General features: G+C 42.6%; 1 protein-coding gene across 1 annotated transcript; it reads right to left on the bottom strand.

Moving 5' to 3' along the window:
• Window positions 1–8,691: 8,691 nt before the first annotated feature.
• zic4 (zic family member 4) lies at window positions 8,692–16,729 on the bottom strand. The gene is made up of 2 exons (XM_046371287.1): window positions 12,083–16,729; window positions 8,692–9,991 (listed from the first exon to the last, which is right to left on the bottom strand). The coding sequence occupies exons 1-2, from the start codon at window positions 13,245–13,247 to the stop codon at window positions 9,552–9,554; spliced, it is 1,605 nt and encodes a 534-aa protein (XP_046227243.1). The 5' UTR covers window positions 13,248–16,729; the 3' UTR covers window positions 8,692–9,551.
• Between the last annotated feature and the right edge of the window lie 192 nt (window positions 16,730–16,921).

Genomic DNA, 16,921 nt, shown 5'->3' with positions numbered 1-16,921 from the left:
CGCTCCCCTATAGGCTGCGAGCAACGCAATCATGTCCCCCCTGTCATAAACAGCAGTCGTTTTACTGGCTCCGTTTGTATTTCTATCGCTCCCAAGCAACTTTCCCGCAGTTTGCTGAGAGAGTGCTGAGAGTTACTGCAACGTAGAAATAAAGACACTGTGAAAACTGACAACTCGAGTGTTATAACGTGTCAAAAGCCTGTTGGAAGGAGGGTCAGAGCCCACTATGCTGTTAGAGGGTGCATCAAAATAACTCCCCCAGTGATGCTACAACATATCTGCGCGCATGTGCCTTTCTTGTTTGGCTGATTTGTTGGAGTATTTGTGGTACCAACACGATCCATTTTTCTTGCACGGTTTAATCGCGTTATCATAAGTCCAAACGCTAAAATTCAAAACATGTGAGGCACTATAGATTTGGTATCAGGGTGAGTGACATTGTTAGACTAAAATAAGTCTCTGTATAATAATAACTTTTTTGTTTGTTTGTTTGTTTGTTTTTGTTTCTTTTTTTTTTTTTTTACAAAAAAACGTGAACATGCGCTGTTAACTGATCACTATTAGACTATTTACACAATTTGTTTAAAAATTACTGGTTAAGAAAATGAAATGAAAATAAATAAATAAGTCAGATGGACGTTGGGTGTGAGGCAACTTGTTATTGCGCGTTATTTTATCTATTTATTTATTGCGAGTGGGGCTTAGATTATTTTAATTAAAAACGATATATCTGTCTCTTATTGAATTTGTGATTTATTTTCTCCCCGTTGCTGCTGATTTGCCTTACAGTGGAGCCACCACACGACTGCGTGTAGGCCAGTGTTTGTTTACAGTCAAGCCATGGGAGAACAATGACAGAAACCTGGAGGAATCCCACCGTCGAGAGCTCCACTGACCCGTACGACCATCCAGCAGAGACGTATGTGGGTGACAGGAATGGTAACAAGTTTATCCCTCCCGCAGTATGGAGCGTGTGCGTTCAGTAGAGGTCTTTAAACGCGTCTTAAACGTGTTTGCGGCACACAGAAGCGAGAAATGAATCACCTATGGGGAAACCTGAGACTTGAGCAGTACATTCTGGCAACTTCTGAACAATTTCTGCAAGGTTTCTCTTTTCATCGCGTTGCCAATTTTCTCTCCACGGTGGGCCGTTTTAGCGTTTTCAGGGAGCAGACCATGAGAAAGTTTACAAACACCTACGAGCCATTGAGGTCCTCTCCAGTCCGTCTGACTGCGAACATCCATCCGCTCAATAGGACGTGTCACGGCAGCGCATGTCCCCTCACAAAAGACAATTGTGATTTAGACAAACATTGGGGGGAAAACATAAAAGCAAAGGTCAAGTCCTCTTTCAGTTCAAGTGTGCTCCGATTCACCTACAACACAACGGGGACAAAGAGTTGCAGCTACCTCCGTTTCTAAAGGGGAGGTGATTACACGCTTTACGGCGGAGGAGGAAGAAGATGCTGCTTCTCAACCCGATTCACATGAAAATAAGAGGACGAGCATTCTCCACAAATCAGCAGAAGATTCTTTGGGCTCCTTAAAGCAACTCCCCACCAGCAGCAGCAGCACCACCAGCACCACCCGCTTCTCCTCCTCACCTCCTCCTCACCAAACATAGGAAACATAGAAAGGGAGGAAAAGAAATTAGAACCTGAATTCCTGATAGGACACATGATAAACAAATTATTATTATTATAATTATCACCCCCCCCCCCCCCAAAAAAAAATCTACAATGTAGGTGCGTGTTTTTTTGTTTTATTATTGCAAGTACAATTATTTCTAGAACAGAGGGATTAGCAGAATAAGTAGTGTTAATTGCGCGGCAGGTATAACGAGCAGGTCTAATCCTTCTTCCCCCCTCTTTGTATTGAGTTTTTGTGGGCTTAATGAGTGGCAGGTAGGGCTGCTTCCTGCTTTCTCACATGCTCAAATAGGCCTCTCACTGCTTGCAGTCCTGGACCCTGGCTGTGTACAGGAAACAATTGATTTTGAGCATAAAGTTAATTATGCCTAGAAATTAGACAGCCTTAACGCTGGGTAAGGACTCAGAGGCTGATTTCCTGACAGCTCTTAACACACGTTCACGTATAATTCACGCTCGTACATTTTTACTATAGGTTGTGCAATGTTGGGGGGGGCACTTACCTCCTCTGCTCCCACAGTGGTTATGTTTATTTTTAGCGTATTCCTTTAGATAGAAGTAAAAAAAAAAATACTCCTCTAGTAGTCAATTTTATCCAAACCTTTATGGCGAATTTGGAGAAATAAATGGACAAAACATCCTTTGGGCTTGCTTCTGCACTGCTCTGAGTAGTTTCCTAGGCTACACAAATCAGCATTATGAAGATAGCCTAAGCTCAAAGAATGTCGCAGTGGTCGGCGTATTATTGAAAGCGAGAAAAAAAATCTTTTGGAAACTTTTTTTTTTTCTTTCTTCTGCTTCTTTTGATGAATTAACTCATGGACAAGGAGGATAAGCCGCGCATGGCGTCTACTGCGCTGAAGTAGGAATATATTTTTTTTTTAAAGTACATCTTTGTGTTTCTTTAGACAGGATCAAGTGCCTTTAATTCTTCAGTACTTTTGAAGACCCTCCAAAATAAGAGTTTTTAAGCAGAATTATTGCGTAAAACGAACTAATATTGTTATCAGTGTCGCCGCTGCTGAAGTGAACAGTGGCAGTGGGGTTTTCACGGACAGATAAAGACCCACTGACCCCTCAGAGAGGGACTTTAGCCTACATATGGTTTACGCGTCAAACTGAAATTGCCTGCCGCTGAAAGGGTTTTCTTTAATTCTATTACCGGACGTGGGCTCGCTTTGTTTCAATACTGTCGTATCAAAATGATTGACAAAGTAATAAACGCGTCATGCTGCTGCATCTGATTATGCTGCGGCATTTGCATTGGACATTGAGGAGAATATGACAACCTTGACACGCTGGGGATTTGCTCTGTCAAATAAACACGTCTCCAAGGATCTATACTGTCGCGGTGACAATACCTCCCATTCATTGAATTTCAAAGTATTTCAAGTTCGTGTAGAGGTTTTGATCAGCGGTCCAGTGTGTGTGGATGCGCAGCAATAGCCAATGTTTGGGCCAAAGGAAGAAGAAAAAAAATAATGATATGAACGAATGAATAAATAAATGGTTGGCCTGAGCGGAAATTAAGTCTACAATGGCGACACTCTTCTATAATTAATACCCCTCCTCTTTTCCATCTCCTCTTCCTGCCTTTTCTTCGTTTCACAGGTTCAGTCCTCCAAGTGGCTCTTGACGTTGTAGTGGTCACATAAGCTGCCTTTGCAAAATATTCATTTTTTAACAAATCATGGATTACAGTGTTTAGATTTATTTACTTTTACTCGAAGGAAATGGAAAATATCCAAGTGGGATTTTTTTTTTAAATCATTAATTATTTTTCTTTGGAAGGTTAAAACTAACCATAATAATATTAATGACAGTCATAGGCGTTTTTGTAGCTAAATAATTTTTTTGTTCAGTGTTAGGATGCTTGCAGAAAAAAAATATTTATTCATTCGTTCAAAAGCAAACAAATAAATAAATAAATATCTAATATCATTTAGCACTTTTTCTACAGGCTACTGGCATTATAGATGGAGGCCATTTGCGTCCCACGGCGTGCCCACCTACAGCAGGTGATCCTGATGTCGTAACGTGTCAGCGGTGGCCTGACATAAGTATAATAATAGTTAATAGAGCGTGATAGAGAGAATGGTATTAAACCTAACAAAGATGTGTCAAAAGCAAAAGTCTATGTCTTCATTAGCTTGATCTCCAAGGACCGTCGAACATTTCATTAGTTTGTAATTTATGAATGTTTGACAAATATTAAAGAGTATGTAAATATGAGAGGCGTAATGTCTTTCCTGCGGGAGATGGCGAAATGACCCAAAGTCTTCGATACTGCTAGACTGATCACATGCATTATGTTTCTTCTCAAACTGTGCATTTGCTTGTCTGTTTGGAACATATTTCCCATCTGACGTGTGAAATAGTGCAGATAAACCAATGATTCATAATGTTGGCAGCATTTGCATCCCCTAATACTCTGTGTTATTTTGATATATGATGATGTACTGTCACTTTTATCGAGTGTGTAAACGCACTTTTGCCATTACGGCTTTGGCTAAATCAGTAGGAGGGTTTTTGTCCTAAAACGGTCCATTTCCTTGTTTGTGAACCACTTCCAGTGCGGAGCAGGAAGAAAAAAAAAAGTATTTTTATTTCAATAGCTCTGGCTACTTCAAAACTTTCTGAGCCACATACGCGGAGTCGTTTTGTTCGGTGCTGAAGCTCGAAAGGCCTCTGGAACTTCAACAGTTTATGTCTTTAGTAGAATTTCTCTGAATTGAACACACCTGTTCGTCATGACTGCTGCTATTGTCAGACATTAGAGTCACGGAACAATCTCAGATCACAGATCAGCAGATGATAAATCCAAACTATGATAAACCACTGCACCACTCAATCGCCAAAGGGCAAGTCCTCAAATTCACAATCATTTATTCTGCATGATGCATGACCCACTTTTCTCAGTGTGATGTTTTCCTACACACGCCTTTTTCAAATATTTGCAATCGTGGCTTTTGAAATCTAGAGTAATTCCTCTTAGTCTGTTGTCGCGAAACAGTGAGAAATATTTTATTTATTTATTTTTTCTTTAAAGAAAACTCAAGAGCCTGTCAGAGCTCCCGTGTGCCATCAAATTACTGTTTATACAAAAAGAATTGCACGTTTTTAATTCCCCACATTTTTTTTCCCTTCCTCTTCACGTGCACACAGGATGCGTGACGAGACTCCCGACAACGTTTAGATGTAGCCTATATGTTTACAGCAACAAGTTCCCCTGCGCGTATGGGAAACGTAACGCCGCCCGCTGATGAAGGAAGTCATCACGGCTCTCGCTAACTCTTCAGTTCAGACTGCGGAGAAGATCAAATGGGAAGAAGGAGAGATGTTAGATCAAAAGAGAGCAAACAAGCGGCTCGCTGATTCATTCATGCAGCTGCATTGAGACCAGGGCCAACAGGCGTATCACACACTGAAAGGGAGCTGCTATTCAGAGCGCAGGTGTGAAGTATGTGGCACATTCTGCCATATAATGTGGAGGTTGTTAGAAATCCGTGTTCGGTCCTATAGGCAGAGGAGGGGGTCTGATTCCTGGAGCCCGCTCGCCTATGAAAGTAAAAAAAAATAACTTCTAGAACTAATCTGCGGAAGACGGTAATCCTAAAACCTGGGGAGTGGGATGGAGGTGTTGGGTGGGTGGGTTTAGGAGGGGGTCTGTAACGTCTTACTGGCACAGTTTTTTTTTTGTTCCAGCCTCTCCTGATAGTGACTTATGTGAGGTTTGCCTGCTATATACAAAAGCTACCGCAGGGGTGTAGCCTTAAACCTGCCGAAACTCTGCTTGCTCACCTTTTTATATGCGGAATACAGTTAAATAGCTTTAAAGGTTGTCATAAATCTTTATGACGGAAGCTCATGGTAACCTATACATCACGAACCATGTGATACAGTAAAACGCCCCCCCACCCCAGCCACCCTCTCCGAAACTAACCTTGGGTGTTACTCGAATAAAATATTCAATATTCACGACAAGCTTTATGGTTGTAGTTAACTTGTGGGGGCGCATAGTTTGCCTTTTGACCCCACTGCTGCACACTCGATCAAAGTCGAAGAAATAAAGTGCAATGCTCCTTTACGGAAAGGAAAACAGAATTAATCCTACGATAATATTTTGATGGAGACGAAAGGAGCAATGCCGTAAAACAGTGCTGTTTTTGCATGTTTTATCCACATTTAATACGTTCCAAGTCAATTTTTTTTCCTGGCTATAATAACTGGTGAGACTGATGCTGATTGTTTTCTTTGACCACGTCTTCCCAGGATGCCAGCTCTGTTCTAACCACTCTGTCCTGCTTTTCCGGTCTGTTTATGGTGGCTCCATTGCACCTGTCTCTCTGTCTTTCTCTTTATTTTCCAAGCCAATTTCGGCCACTTCATTCCTGATAATTATGACCTGGTTGGTGTCGGAGGTGCTGATGGTGGTGTTGGAGCGTGGGGTGGGCGTGGAGGAAAAGGGGAGGGGGGTGACGAGGAGTGGTGTGGAAAGGGGGAGTGTGGAGGGGGGCTGAGGCTTTTACTCCTAGACTGCTAATCCCCCTATTAAAAGGGTTTTGTTCAATAATGCCGGACAGTTTCCGGAAGTCGGATTACCGCCTCCTTTATTTTACAAAGAAATGATATTTCACACTCAAATGAGCCTTAGGATGCAGCAGTGGTGGTGAGAGGGCCTTGGAAGAAATGACATGGATTCATTTTCTTTCTTTCTTTCTTTTATTGTTGCGCTTTAGAAGCTGAATTCCTCCCCTTTTCTTTTCTTCTTTAACCCCCCCTCTCTCTATAATTAAAGTGAACATGTATATTTCCTGTGCAACTGCAATGCTGCCATCAGTTTCCTGTTTTGCTTCTTGGAGAGGGCTGGCTGTGGTGTTCTCTCTCTCCTCCTCTATCTCTCAAACAACACACACACACACGCGCACACACACACACACACACACACCTGTTCTTGATTCTTGACCCCATAGCTGATATCAGATCAGAGGTTGTCACTCAGCTGAAGGTGGGAAGCCCTGATGAGTGAACCCAACGGGATCAGTTGTCAAAACTCAGCTGCCGGTGGTGTCCAGTGTCTGCACGCCGGGAATTCAACTTTTACAACGAAAGCAAACCATCATCTTATTTTTATTTCTTCTGCGGTGCAAACACCGCTTGTAACAGCTTCTATTGTGACCAAAGGCAAGATGTTTATATTTAAGTGAAAGTCGTAAATTATTACGCGTAAAGGTCACTAAACCGAGTAGACCTGCAGCTATGATTCATTATTTTATTGTACTTTTTGGCTTCTAAATGAATTCAGAATCGTTTGTCCCTCGTTCCTGCCTGCAGTGAATATCAAATTCAGGAATCGTCTGCTGAAGAAAGAAAAACAGAGTTTTTCCATAGCTCACTGACTCATGCTTTAACTCTGCCTCGCTCGCTTCTGTGGCTAATGAAACAAGCCTTTAAATGTTGCCTATCCTTCACGTCCAGCGCTGAATGGAAAATGTTTTTACGCGACTCAGTTAGTTCTTGTCCATTTTGACGACTGGAACTAAAAGCTTTAGACGGCCCAATAGAGAGCAGCGCAATAGAAAGGAGCCCAACAAATCGGTGACAAAAGGCTTTCCGTGTCATCAACGTCGTTCAGACGACCTAGAAGAATCCCTCTGATATCAACTTTCACTTCAAAGACTCCCACTTTCAATTGAGATCCAACTATCTTGTTTTTTTTCCTTCCTTTGTTTTTTTTTCTCCTTTACGCACAAGAGCTGGTGCCAAAAGAGGCATCATGATCATCCTCGTCATCTTCTTCTTCTATTTGCTTAGTTTAGTGTTTTTTAGTGTTTATTCTTTTCTTTCAGCTGGGCCTCTCGCACAAAGCAAGCTGTCATGCACTTAACCAAACTCCATGAACGTATCACAGAGTTGTAGCTCTGCTGTTTCCACCCACTTCTGCCTCAGTCAAGGCCGGAGGGGTTTTTTTTTTTTTTTTTTTTTTGACCTCCTCGGCCAAAAAGTTTTCCCAGCACAACAGAGCTCTTCAGGTTTTTGGTTAGCTGCATGTTTTCACTCCTCTTCACACTAATTTGACACTTTTCATTTTATTTTATAACCTAGTTTTGAAAAAAAAAAAAAAATCTGTCAGAGCAAAATACATGTCTGTGATGAACATGTGCAGTTATCATTACGGGCAGTGGAGCTCCTATGGTTTTACACATTTCACGTAAAGAGCCTAAAATATGATTATGGTTAAACGTAGGCCTGTTCAATGGGCAGTTCGGCCCTTTTGCAGTGCAAGTCTATTATGTGGGACAACTGCGTTTTATAGCGGCTTCTCCTTTGATTGTCGTAAAGTAGGCCTGGAGCAAAAGAATATATTTTTCTTCTTTATACTGCCCTCGTCTGCAATATAAAGGACATAGATTACCGTTTCCTACCCCATGGGAAGCAAATATTACATTCTTTAGAGCGGGCTTTTGAGTCCACGGACTTGGCCCCATATCATTTGAGTTTGACTTGGCTATTGCTATAGAAATCTTAATTCACCATGAGGATTCACCGTCGTGAAAAAAATGGCTCTTTGTACGAAATGCCCTTTGAAGTCTGGATCAGAATATTGTAGCCCTTCATCAGTCTCTGCCCACGTCTGCATCAGACCACAGCTCAGCTGAGGGAAGACTTTGACACAAGTGGAGCCACAATTTAACTCGCCACGTTTAGCGATGGGCTACAGTACAGTCTTTAAATGTAATGTGGTCATTACATTTCATTTATTTATGTATCTGTATATTTATTGTTTTTTTGAGAGGGGTCATTTCAGCAGGAAAAGTAGACGAAGGTATATTATTACTGGAGCTTTCATACAAGCTGTGCGTAAAAGTGGCAACTGTTTTTCTTTTTTTTTTTTTTTAAATGGAAATAATATTTTTAGAGACACACCAAAAAAAAACACATTAATTTTGCACGTATTCACCATAAAACTGAAGAATTCTTAAAATTAGAAACCGGATGTGAATTCCAGATAGACCCGAATGGCTCAGCAGATTGTCACTGATTCAATTCAAGATTTATTCAAAATACTCACAAATTACAAGGCAATTCGGTACGCATTTTGAGTGCCGCTCTTTTTCAGATATTCAAAAAAAGGAAAAAAAAAAGAAAAAAGACGACAATAATACAAAACCACAAAATGCCCACTTTGATAAAACATTTATAATTTCACGGTCGTATATCAAATACTGCAGGCTTATTAAACAGTTCGATTGTTGATCCTCTGCACAAATGGAAAAAAGAGTTGCTGTAAACATAAAATGTTTGTACAAATAACTGCAGTGATCAGTAAGAAACTGCTTTGAAGCAGATTCTCACAAAACTATCAACATCAACACATCGAAACTTACAAAATTTACAAATGTACATTTTTGCCCCAATTGAAACATGCACTTTGGTTCAATAATACAAAAATCCTCCAAGATCAGATTGAAAAATAAATAAAAACATATTGAAGTCAAAACCCGAATTTACAAAATAACTTTACACAACATGCCTACCCTACTATAATGTATCACAGAGTGTAACGGATTTACACGACTCTCTCCACAAGTGGAGCACTGGGCCGTCAGATCGTGCAGGCACTGAGCCAACCATTTTGGATCGCTGAGGTTTGAAAATATATCTTTTATTGTGCCTGGAAATTAGCACGTCTTTAAGGTTTGCACATTTTCCTTCCAATGTGGTTAAAATGCGTCTGTTGGCTCAGGGTGTCGGCTTGGTGGCTCATCCGAAAAAAAGGGGAGGGGGTGGGGGCACGTGGGCCTTCACAGGCGTAGGCTATAGGCACCAAAGCCAAACCATTTTTAATAGTTAAGCCTTTGGAAACGTGTTCTGTCACTTCTGGCACCGTGTTCGATTGGGTTAAAACGCGTCCCTTGGTTCCGGGTTTCTGTAAGGTGGCTCGTCTGTGGGGTCGGGCGAGGAGGGCCCGCTGGGTGGTGTCTGGGCGCCGCTGGCACCTGAACTGTGGCACACGTACCATTCACTTAAATTCGCGGGCTGGGAGGCTCCCACCGGCTCCGACAGCACCGAGGATCCTCCTGGCTCCCGGCCCAAGTCTGAGGAGGGGGAGACCAGGGACGGGGTGGATGACTCGTAGCCCGAACTGGGCGGGGGTGACTTGCAGTGCACCTTCATGTGTTTCCTCAGGGAGCTGGGGTGTGTGTAGGACTTATCGCAGCCTCTCACTTTACAGTTGTACGGCTTATCGCTGGTGTGGACGTGGGAGTGCTTTTTCCGGTCACTGCTGTTGGCGAAGCGTCTGTCGCAGCCGTCAAACTCACATTTGAAGGGCTTCTCACCTGTTAACATTCACGGTGACAAAATCAAATACAGATCAGTAAATTAAAGAGACACTTCATTTTATTTTTACGAGACCATGCTCTGCCAATGTCTCGATAGCGGAACAAATCTCTAATGTCTGAGCAAACTTTTACAAGGGCCAAACTAAGCAACAAGTGCCCAAAGTGTGTGTGGAGCAAAATGAAAGCTGGCACTTTGATTATTTTTGTTTTCCCTTCAAACTCATATACTGTTATATAGATTTTCTTTCAGTAAACACACTTTTTGCCCCCCCCCCCCTCCCCCTCCACTTGCACTTCGAAAAGTTTGGACAGACCTGCCATGAGTCTCAGCCTGGTGTAAACAGGAGGGGGGGGCTGAACCCCTACCGTCCTGGGTCTATACCTGGCGTCTGCATGCACCAAGACATACGTCAAAACAGACAAGCTATGAGCTCAGACGCAGGCCTAAAACGAGCTGAAACCGTGCTAAATGAAAGCACAGCCAGGCTTCACCCACTGCGTGCCAACGGCAGCCTGTCTGCTGTTTGAAAATCCTGCAAATGGTTGTGGACTGCGTCTAATTTTGCGTCTTAATAACATGTATTCCTACCTGATTATGACAAGGCAAAAAAAAAAAAAAAAAAAAAGACAATCTGAATAAATTACACGGAAAATCATCCACTGCTGATTTTTCTCCTCCGATTAAAGCTTTTGAGAATATGTAATTGCCTCTGTCTAATTACACTTGCGGGTTGAATATCAATTTGACCTTCAGCTGTTGGGTTGAGAGAGCCAATCAAGGATATTAGTGTAGTACAAGAAACAGTCGAGGAACAGACCCCAGGGGCAGCCCCAGTCATAACCACACTTTCGGATAGGTTTTAAACATGATACCAAAGACCAGGCCCCTTGGGAGTCAACACGCAGAAATAATTTAACAGATTTGTACTTAGGTAATGTGAGCAAATTATATGAATAATACATAGGATGCAGAAACGGAGCAGAGGGTAGAGGGGTGGTGGGGAGGTGGGGTTGCCATGCAGCCACCGAGAAAAAGGAATGTAATCACAGTATTCATTTACAAGTCTGACTCGACATTTTGAGGCCTTTCTCTCTCTCTCTTTTTTCCTCCCCCTTCTTCTCCCTCTCAGTAGCTCCACAGCACCTCGCTGAGCCACAGAGGCAAGCGGCCATATTGTATTAATATACGTTTTTTAAAGTTAAATTCAACTTGTGCACACACACACACACACACACACACGCAGTCAGATCCGCCAACCTGTTGGTGAATTATTTTAGCCGTCTGCACTCGTCAACTTGTTGCTTTGGCTACAGGCTATCAAAGGGCTGGTGGTCACTGCAAAAGCAGGATTATTACTTCACCGTGCATGCAGGTCACATCACTGAGAAACAGCCTGAGTAGGAGGCTTCAAATGCTCCAAAATAAAAGCACTCCTTTCTCTGTAGCTTTAAATAAGTTAATATCGTTATTATTTTTATTATTATTGGTTTTTGTTAGATTTTTTTTTTTAAAAAAATGCACAAAACAGCTGACATACAGAGCAACAAGTTTCTGCAAAATCAAAGAAAAAGCATCATCACTGCATCATCGTATCATCGAGCTAAACGTGAGGATGCATCTTCTCCAAAACGCTGCTGCCAGTCATGTCTGGCACGCACTAAGCTACATGGACAGGACCTGACGTGGGCCCCAGTCTTCGTGCTGTGGTGTAAACAAGAGGTTGAACCGTCAAACGCCTGAGTGAGCTGTACCATAATCCCCCCCACAAGCTAAACCTTTGGAAAACTTGCAGTGCAGCTCATAACAAACAGGTGGCTCAGTAGATGCTGCGTGCTGATGTATCAGCAGCACAGACTAATTAATTGGCACATCGGAGTATATTTGAAAAAGCTTAAAACCAAAGAAAATAAAAATGAAAGCTGATAACAAAACGGTCATAATAATTATGCAAAACATCACTTAACTTGTGTCTCACTACTGTGCAAAGCCTGCAATTGAATGTCAACATACAACAGGATGATTTTATTTTATGCTTCATATTTCTCCAACCTTTCTACAACATTTTCTTTGCCGGATGTAGCACTGACCTGTGTGCGTCCTTTTGTGAATCTTAAGATTCTCGGATCTTGCAAACACTTTCCCACAGCCAGGGAATGGGCATGGAAACGGTTTCTCCCCGGTGTGCACTCGAATGTGATTTACAAGTTTGTACTTGGCTTTAAACGGTTTGCCTTCCCTCGGACACTCTTCCCAAAAGCATATATGGTTCGCCTGCTCCGGTCCTCCGACGTGCTCCACCGTCACATGCGTTACCAGTTCGTGCATGGTGCTGTAAGTTTTGGAGCAAAGTTTCTTCGGCGAGTGCTCCGGCTCCAGCCATTTGCAAATCAGCTCTTGCTTTATCGGCTGCCTCATGTAGCGGAAAAAGGCACCGGCTCCGTGGTGGTGGTGGTGGTGGTGAGCGCTAAGATTCATGTTCAGATTCAGACCACCGTAGCCATGCAAAGGCGAGGCGGAGAACGGATCAGCCCTCGAGCTTGCCACTTGACTTAAGTGATCAGACCTAACATACATTTCTCCAGGTAGTCCTAACCTTATTTGTCCATTCAACGCTTGGCCACCCGGTGATCCGCTAGAAGGCTGGTCGTGATGGAGTCCGGAGAAGAGGGTATGGTTCCCAGCGTCAGGGTGATGACCATAGTGTCCGGGATAGCTACCTGTTGTTGAGACAAACATTCCGTGGTGAGAGGGTGAACCAGCAGTCTGGTCAGTCAGCACTGGCATGGCTTGAGCTGTCAGATCTCTCCGGATGAGGAAATCCCTACCTGCGGATAAAGCCTGGGCCGTGTGAGACATAGAATAGGGGACCGATGTCGCCTGAACCGGGCCAAAAGCTCCCGTTTGACTGGAGACCACTTCACTGTGGCCTGCCATATGATGATTGTGGTGGTGGTGATGGTGGTGGGGATAATGATGGGCTGGGCTGATTTTGAGGGCCGCGGAGTGCCCCATGTGTTCTGGCCCGAATGGACTCGGCCCCAGGCGGGGTTCCGCAGTAATCTCCCCAGGGTGCGAGTGAGCCATTGAGTGTGGATGGCTGCTGAACCCCGGGAAGCCTGTCACGCTCTGAGGGGTATGGTGGTGATGATGGTGATGGTGGTGAGCCCCTGCCAAGTCAACTAATCTCAGCGCCGTGTTCCGTTTGGAAAACGTAGGGTCCATCACGGGGCTTCCCAATGCATCCACGCTCATTACTTCCTAATTTTAGAATAACTTGACAGCAGGCAAAATAATAATGATGATGACAAATATATTTTAATCGCAATGAAAAATAAAGAAAAAAAAAAAGACTTTATAAAGTTAAGTCTATCTGCAGACTACATGGAATCCCATTCGCTTGAGAGGCAGCAGCAGGACGCTTTGATACTGAATAGAGATTCATGGTAGGCGCTGCAGCCCGTGGAGCTAAACAATCACCCTGCGCTCTAATTGGTCAGAGCTCGGTGATTGACGTCACCAGTGACAGTTTCCAACGTGAAGAAAAATGTCTTAGTGACAGCAAGCAGCCAGCGCGCATGCGCAGAGCCTCGGGCAACGCTTGAGAAAAATAGTTGTTATGCAAAGATTATTGTAGAATAAAACTGCTAAAAAGTTGATCCACATACTCAGTCGCCTTTCTTTTGTCGCAGCAAACAAAGGCAGCGCGGCTATGAAACAGCACTTTCCCCGCTTTGATTATGCAATTACAAAGCAGACTGCCTCGCAAGAGTATGCATATTGTCTCTATAAAAGTTGTAAGGATCATAAATAATGCAGTGATATCTTCATTTTCCCCCTGCAACGTATGAAAGACAACTTTACGCACAACTTTACGCACGTAAAAGATCGGCGTCGGCGTAAGAAAACTTGCCAGCTTAACCGAGGGAAATCTCCACGTGGGAGTTTAAAATAGTCCGGAGTGTATTAATGTGCGCGCTGATAAATACGCATATTTACATATCCAGTCGTTTGCCCTTCAGCGCGCACTACGCTGTTGACTCCGTGCTCTGCGTGCTGGGATCCGAGTGTGTGGGAAGTGTGAACAGGGCGAGCTGCGGCCATTGTCCCGAAGAAAAAAATTGTAATGGACGGGACCTGTTGTTATGATCCGGGGTAATTTTGCTTTAGACCCAGGACGGCAGCAGATGAGGGTCACAGGAGGTGGTGCCGTTGCAGACTTAAGTTCAAAATAAAACGCGTGTGTGTACTGTAAGTATCGGTTACTGCAATGTAGTGTGATGCTTTATCTTTGTGATTATTTTCTGCATTTTTGCTTGAATGCTTAAAATAAAGATATTAGTTATGGATCATAACAACATGCCGTATAAACTATATACTAATCCTACTGATTATTACTTCCATTGACTATTTTTTTATTTATTATTTTTTTAAACCATTAGGGCTATTTTAAAAATCCAGTGTAGTCATTAAAATGTGGAGTAATGTTTGCATGTGACTGCACACGGATTACAGTATCCAGCATGGTGGACTTTTCCCGTCTCTCACGAACACGAATGGCAGAAATCTGAACCAACTTGCGTGAATGTCACAACTGGGAATTTTGGATTTTTTATTTCTTGTCTTGTCACAGCAAAACTTTTAGAATTAACAGATTTCACTGACATATTTTGAAGTTTATTTGAGTTACATCTTGTGTGTTGCAACCAAATCTGTGCTGCCGAACGCTTCAGATTCATGTTGCAGGATGTGGTGGCGTGTTTGGACTGAAGGCTTAATCTCTGTAGTTGTATTTAAAAATAAACAAATAAATTAGACTGTGAAAAGACCTTAAAGACGGTCACTCGAGGTACTGATGGTTTTGAAGTCGAATATGAAGTGTGTTACGAAGTGTTATTTAACTGATCATAAGTCTGTCAGGGCTGGAAGACTGCAGCCCAAATTTATTGTCACAGGCGCTCGTCAGTACGTTAACCTCCTCACACTTATTTTATTTATTATTTATTTGTTTATTTATTTTTGTTAATAAGAAAACCAACTGTCTGCACATAGTTTGAACTCGTTTTTTTAGGATGACTAACAGTGTCGTTTTCATTTATGAACTGAAGTAATTGAATACGATGAATAACAGGACACTCACTCTCACCTGGCTGATATTTTTACATGACAAAAATAATAATAATAATAAAAAAATACTATACTCTTCTAGGTTATTTCTCTGGATTGACTTGTCAAACTCGTTGCTGACAGCGTCATATCCAGCACGTTAGAAACTGAGTCAATATTTTGAGACATGACGGATCCAAAAAGATGTTTATTAAATGGCCTTTGCGCATGGGGCTCATGAGGCTCACAGCTGTAGCCTTCAGAGGCATCACAGCCCCAGCGTAATGCTAAACTTTGAAGTGCTATTTCTGGTCCAAGCTGTGCATGCAGTCAGTCTTGGAGACAAGTAAGCAGGGAGTTGTATAAGATCCCAAACAACAACAACAACAGCAACAAAAAAGCTGAATATTGCAGAGAGGTCTCATAAAACGCTGCTTTTGCTGTTTTGGCTCAGTGTCTTTTCACTGTAAATCCCAAATAGCTCCTGGTAGCCGTTTTCCACTCTGAAGTATGACTCCAGCACTCATCACGCTAAACGGTTATTGGCCTTTTAATTAGGACCTTATCTTTTACGCATAAACGTTAAATATGTTAGAACCATTTGGAGACACAGCTGGCATAGAAACTTTAGATACAGATGCAAAGTCATGTATAATTCTTTCAACTCTTTTCTTGACATAAAATTTTCCCATTTAGCCTCACTTGTTGCAAGTCTGTGTATACGACCTTTCGTCTTGATGTGCCATTCTTACCGTTTTCCACCTGTTGAAAGATCCCTCCGATTTTTGCATAGCAGAGTAGTGGGCTACCTAAAACGTCGGCTCAAGTTGGAGGTCTAACTTGTTAAGTTGAGAACAACAAAACTTGCCCTCTTTCCTTGGTCTCCCAAGACTGACTTGGAGGGTGCCTTGTAGAAACTAACCTAGTAGCCGAGCAGATATTTTAATGGTTCGCATGGCACGTCTGTGCATGTGGCTTTGAACTCTAGCAGCCGGAGGTTCCTGCAGAGAGCGCCGCAAATCCCACTCGATAACTTCGACAACCCACAAGGTTTTGCACACAAGCTATGCATCACTGGCCTGCAGAAAAAAAAATGAGTAAGCTGCACAAGCACAGTCAAACCTTGATGGACACATTAGGCATACTAGTGCATCCGAGCTAAATGCTGGCCTATATATTCAAGGTAACCTTTATGAACGTGGGGTACTGCTGGTAAACGTGATGATATGGAAATCTAAAGGACAGATGTTCCACTGGTGTGACCCGCAGGGGACTCAGAAACACTGTGTTCAAAAGGACAGAGCTGCGCACTGGAGTCGGACAACAATAATAATAATAATAAATAAAAAACGTTACGTGGAAACGAAAGGGATATGATGATAACAAGTGGCCTTTAAAGAGAGTGAGGACAGTGGGCAGAGTTCATATCAAACTCCAGGCTTTCCTGAGAAAAGACGTAAAACTGGACCTGACATGCGTAATTAGGGTCCACTTTGAATGCCGTAAGGCTTGTTGACTACCCTGTCAATCCACCCTGGTTGGAATAAATCAAAGTGGTGCCATAATTTATTCTTCTGATATTGTCTTTGTGGATGTAGATAGATAGATAGATAGATAGACAGATAGATAGATAGATAGATAGATAGATAGATAGATAGATAGATAGATAGATAGATAGATAGATAGATAGATAGATAGGTCTGAGTGCTTACACCACTAAATGGTTTGCTTGGTAATTTAATGTCCCCATTTCAACAACACTTTGCTTGATAAACAGCTAATTCAGTATGTGGCTGCAAAACGTGCTTTGATTTGCCACAAGG

The sequence above is a fragment of the Scatophagus argus genome, chromosome 18 (assembly GCF_020382885.2).
Source record: "Scatophagus argus isolate fScaArg1 chromosome 18, fScaArg1.pri, whole genome shotgun sequence".
Taxonomy (NCBI): domain Eukaryota; kingdom Metazoa; phylum Chordata; class Actinopteri; family Scatophagidae; genus Scatophagus; species Scatophagus argus.
The sequence above is the reverse complement of the archived record's forward strand: the minus strand, read 5'-3'. Positions and strand labels throughout refer to the sequence as shown.

What these genes read in the sequence shown, in the direction of transcription:
- zic4 (XM_046371287.1), bottom strand. Translation starts at nt 13,247, where the DNA reads ATGAGCGTGGATGCATTGGGAAGCCCCGTGATGGACCCTACGTTTTCC. An exon ending in TCACAAAAGGACGCACACAG is followed by an intron (nt 9,992 to 12,082) that starts GTCAGTGCTACA and finishes GAATGTTAACAG; the next exon opens with GTGAGAAGCCCTTCAAATGT.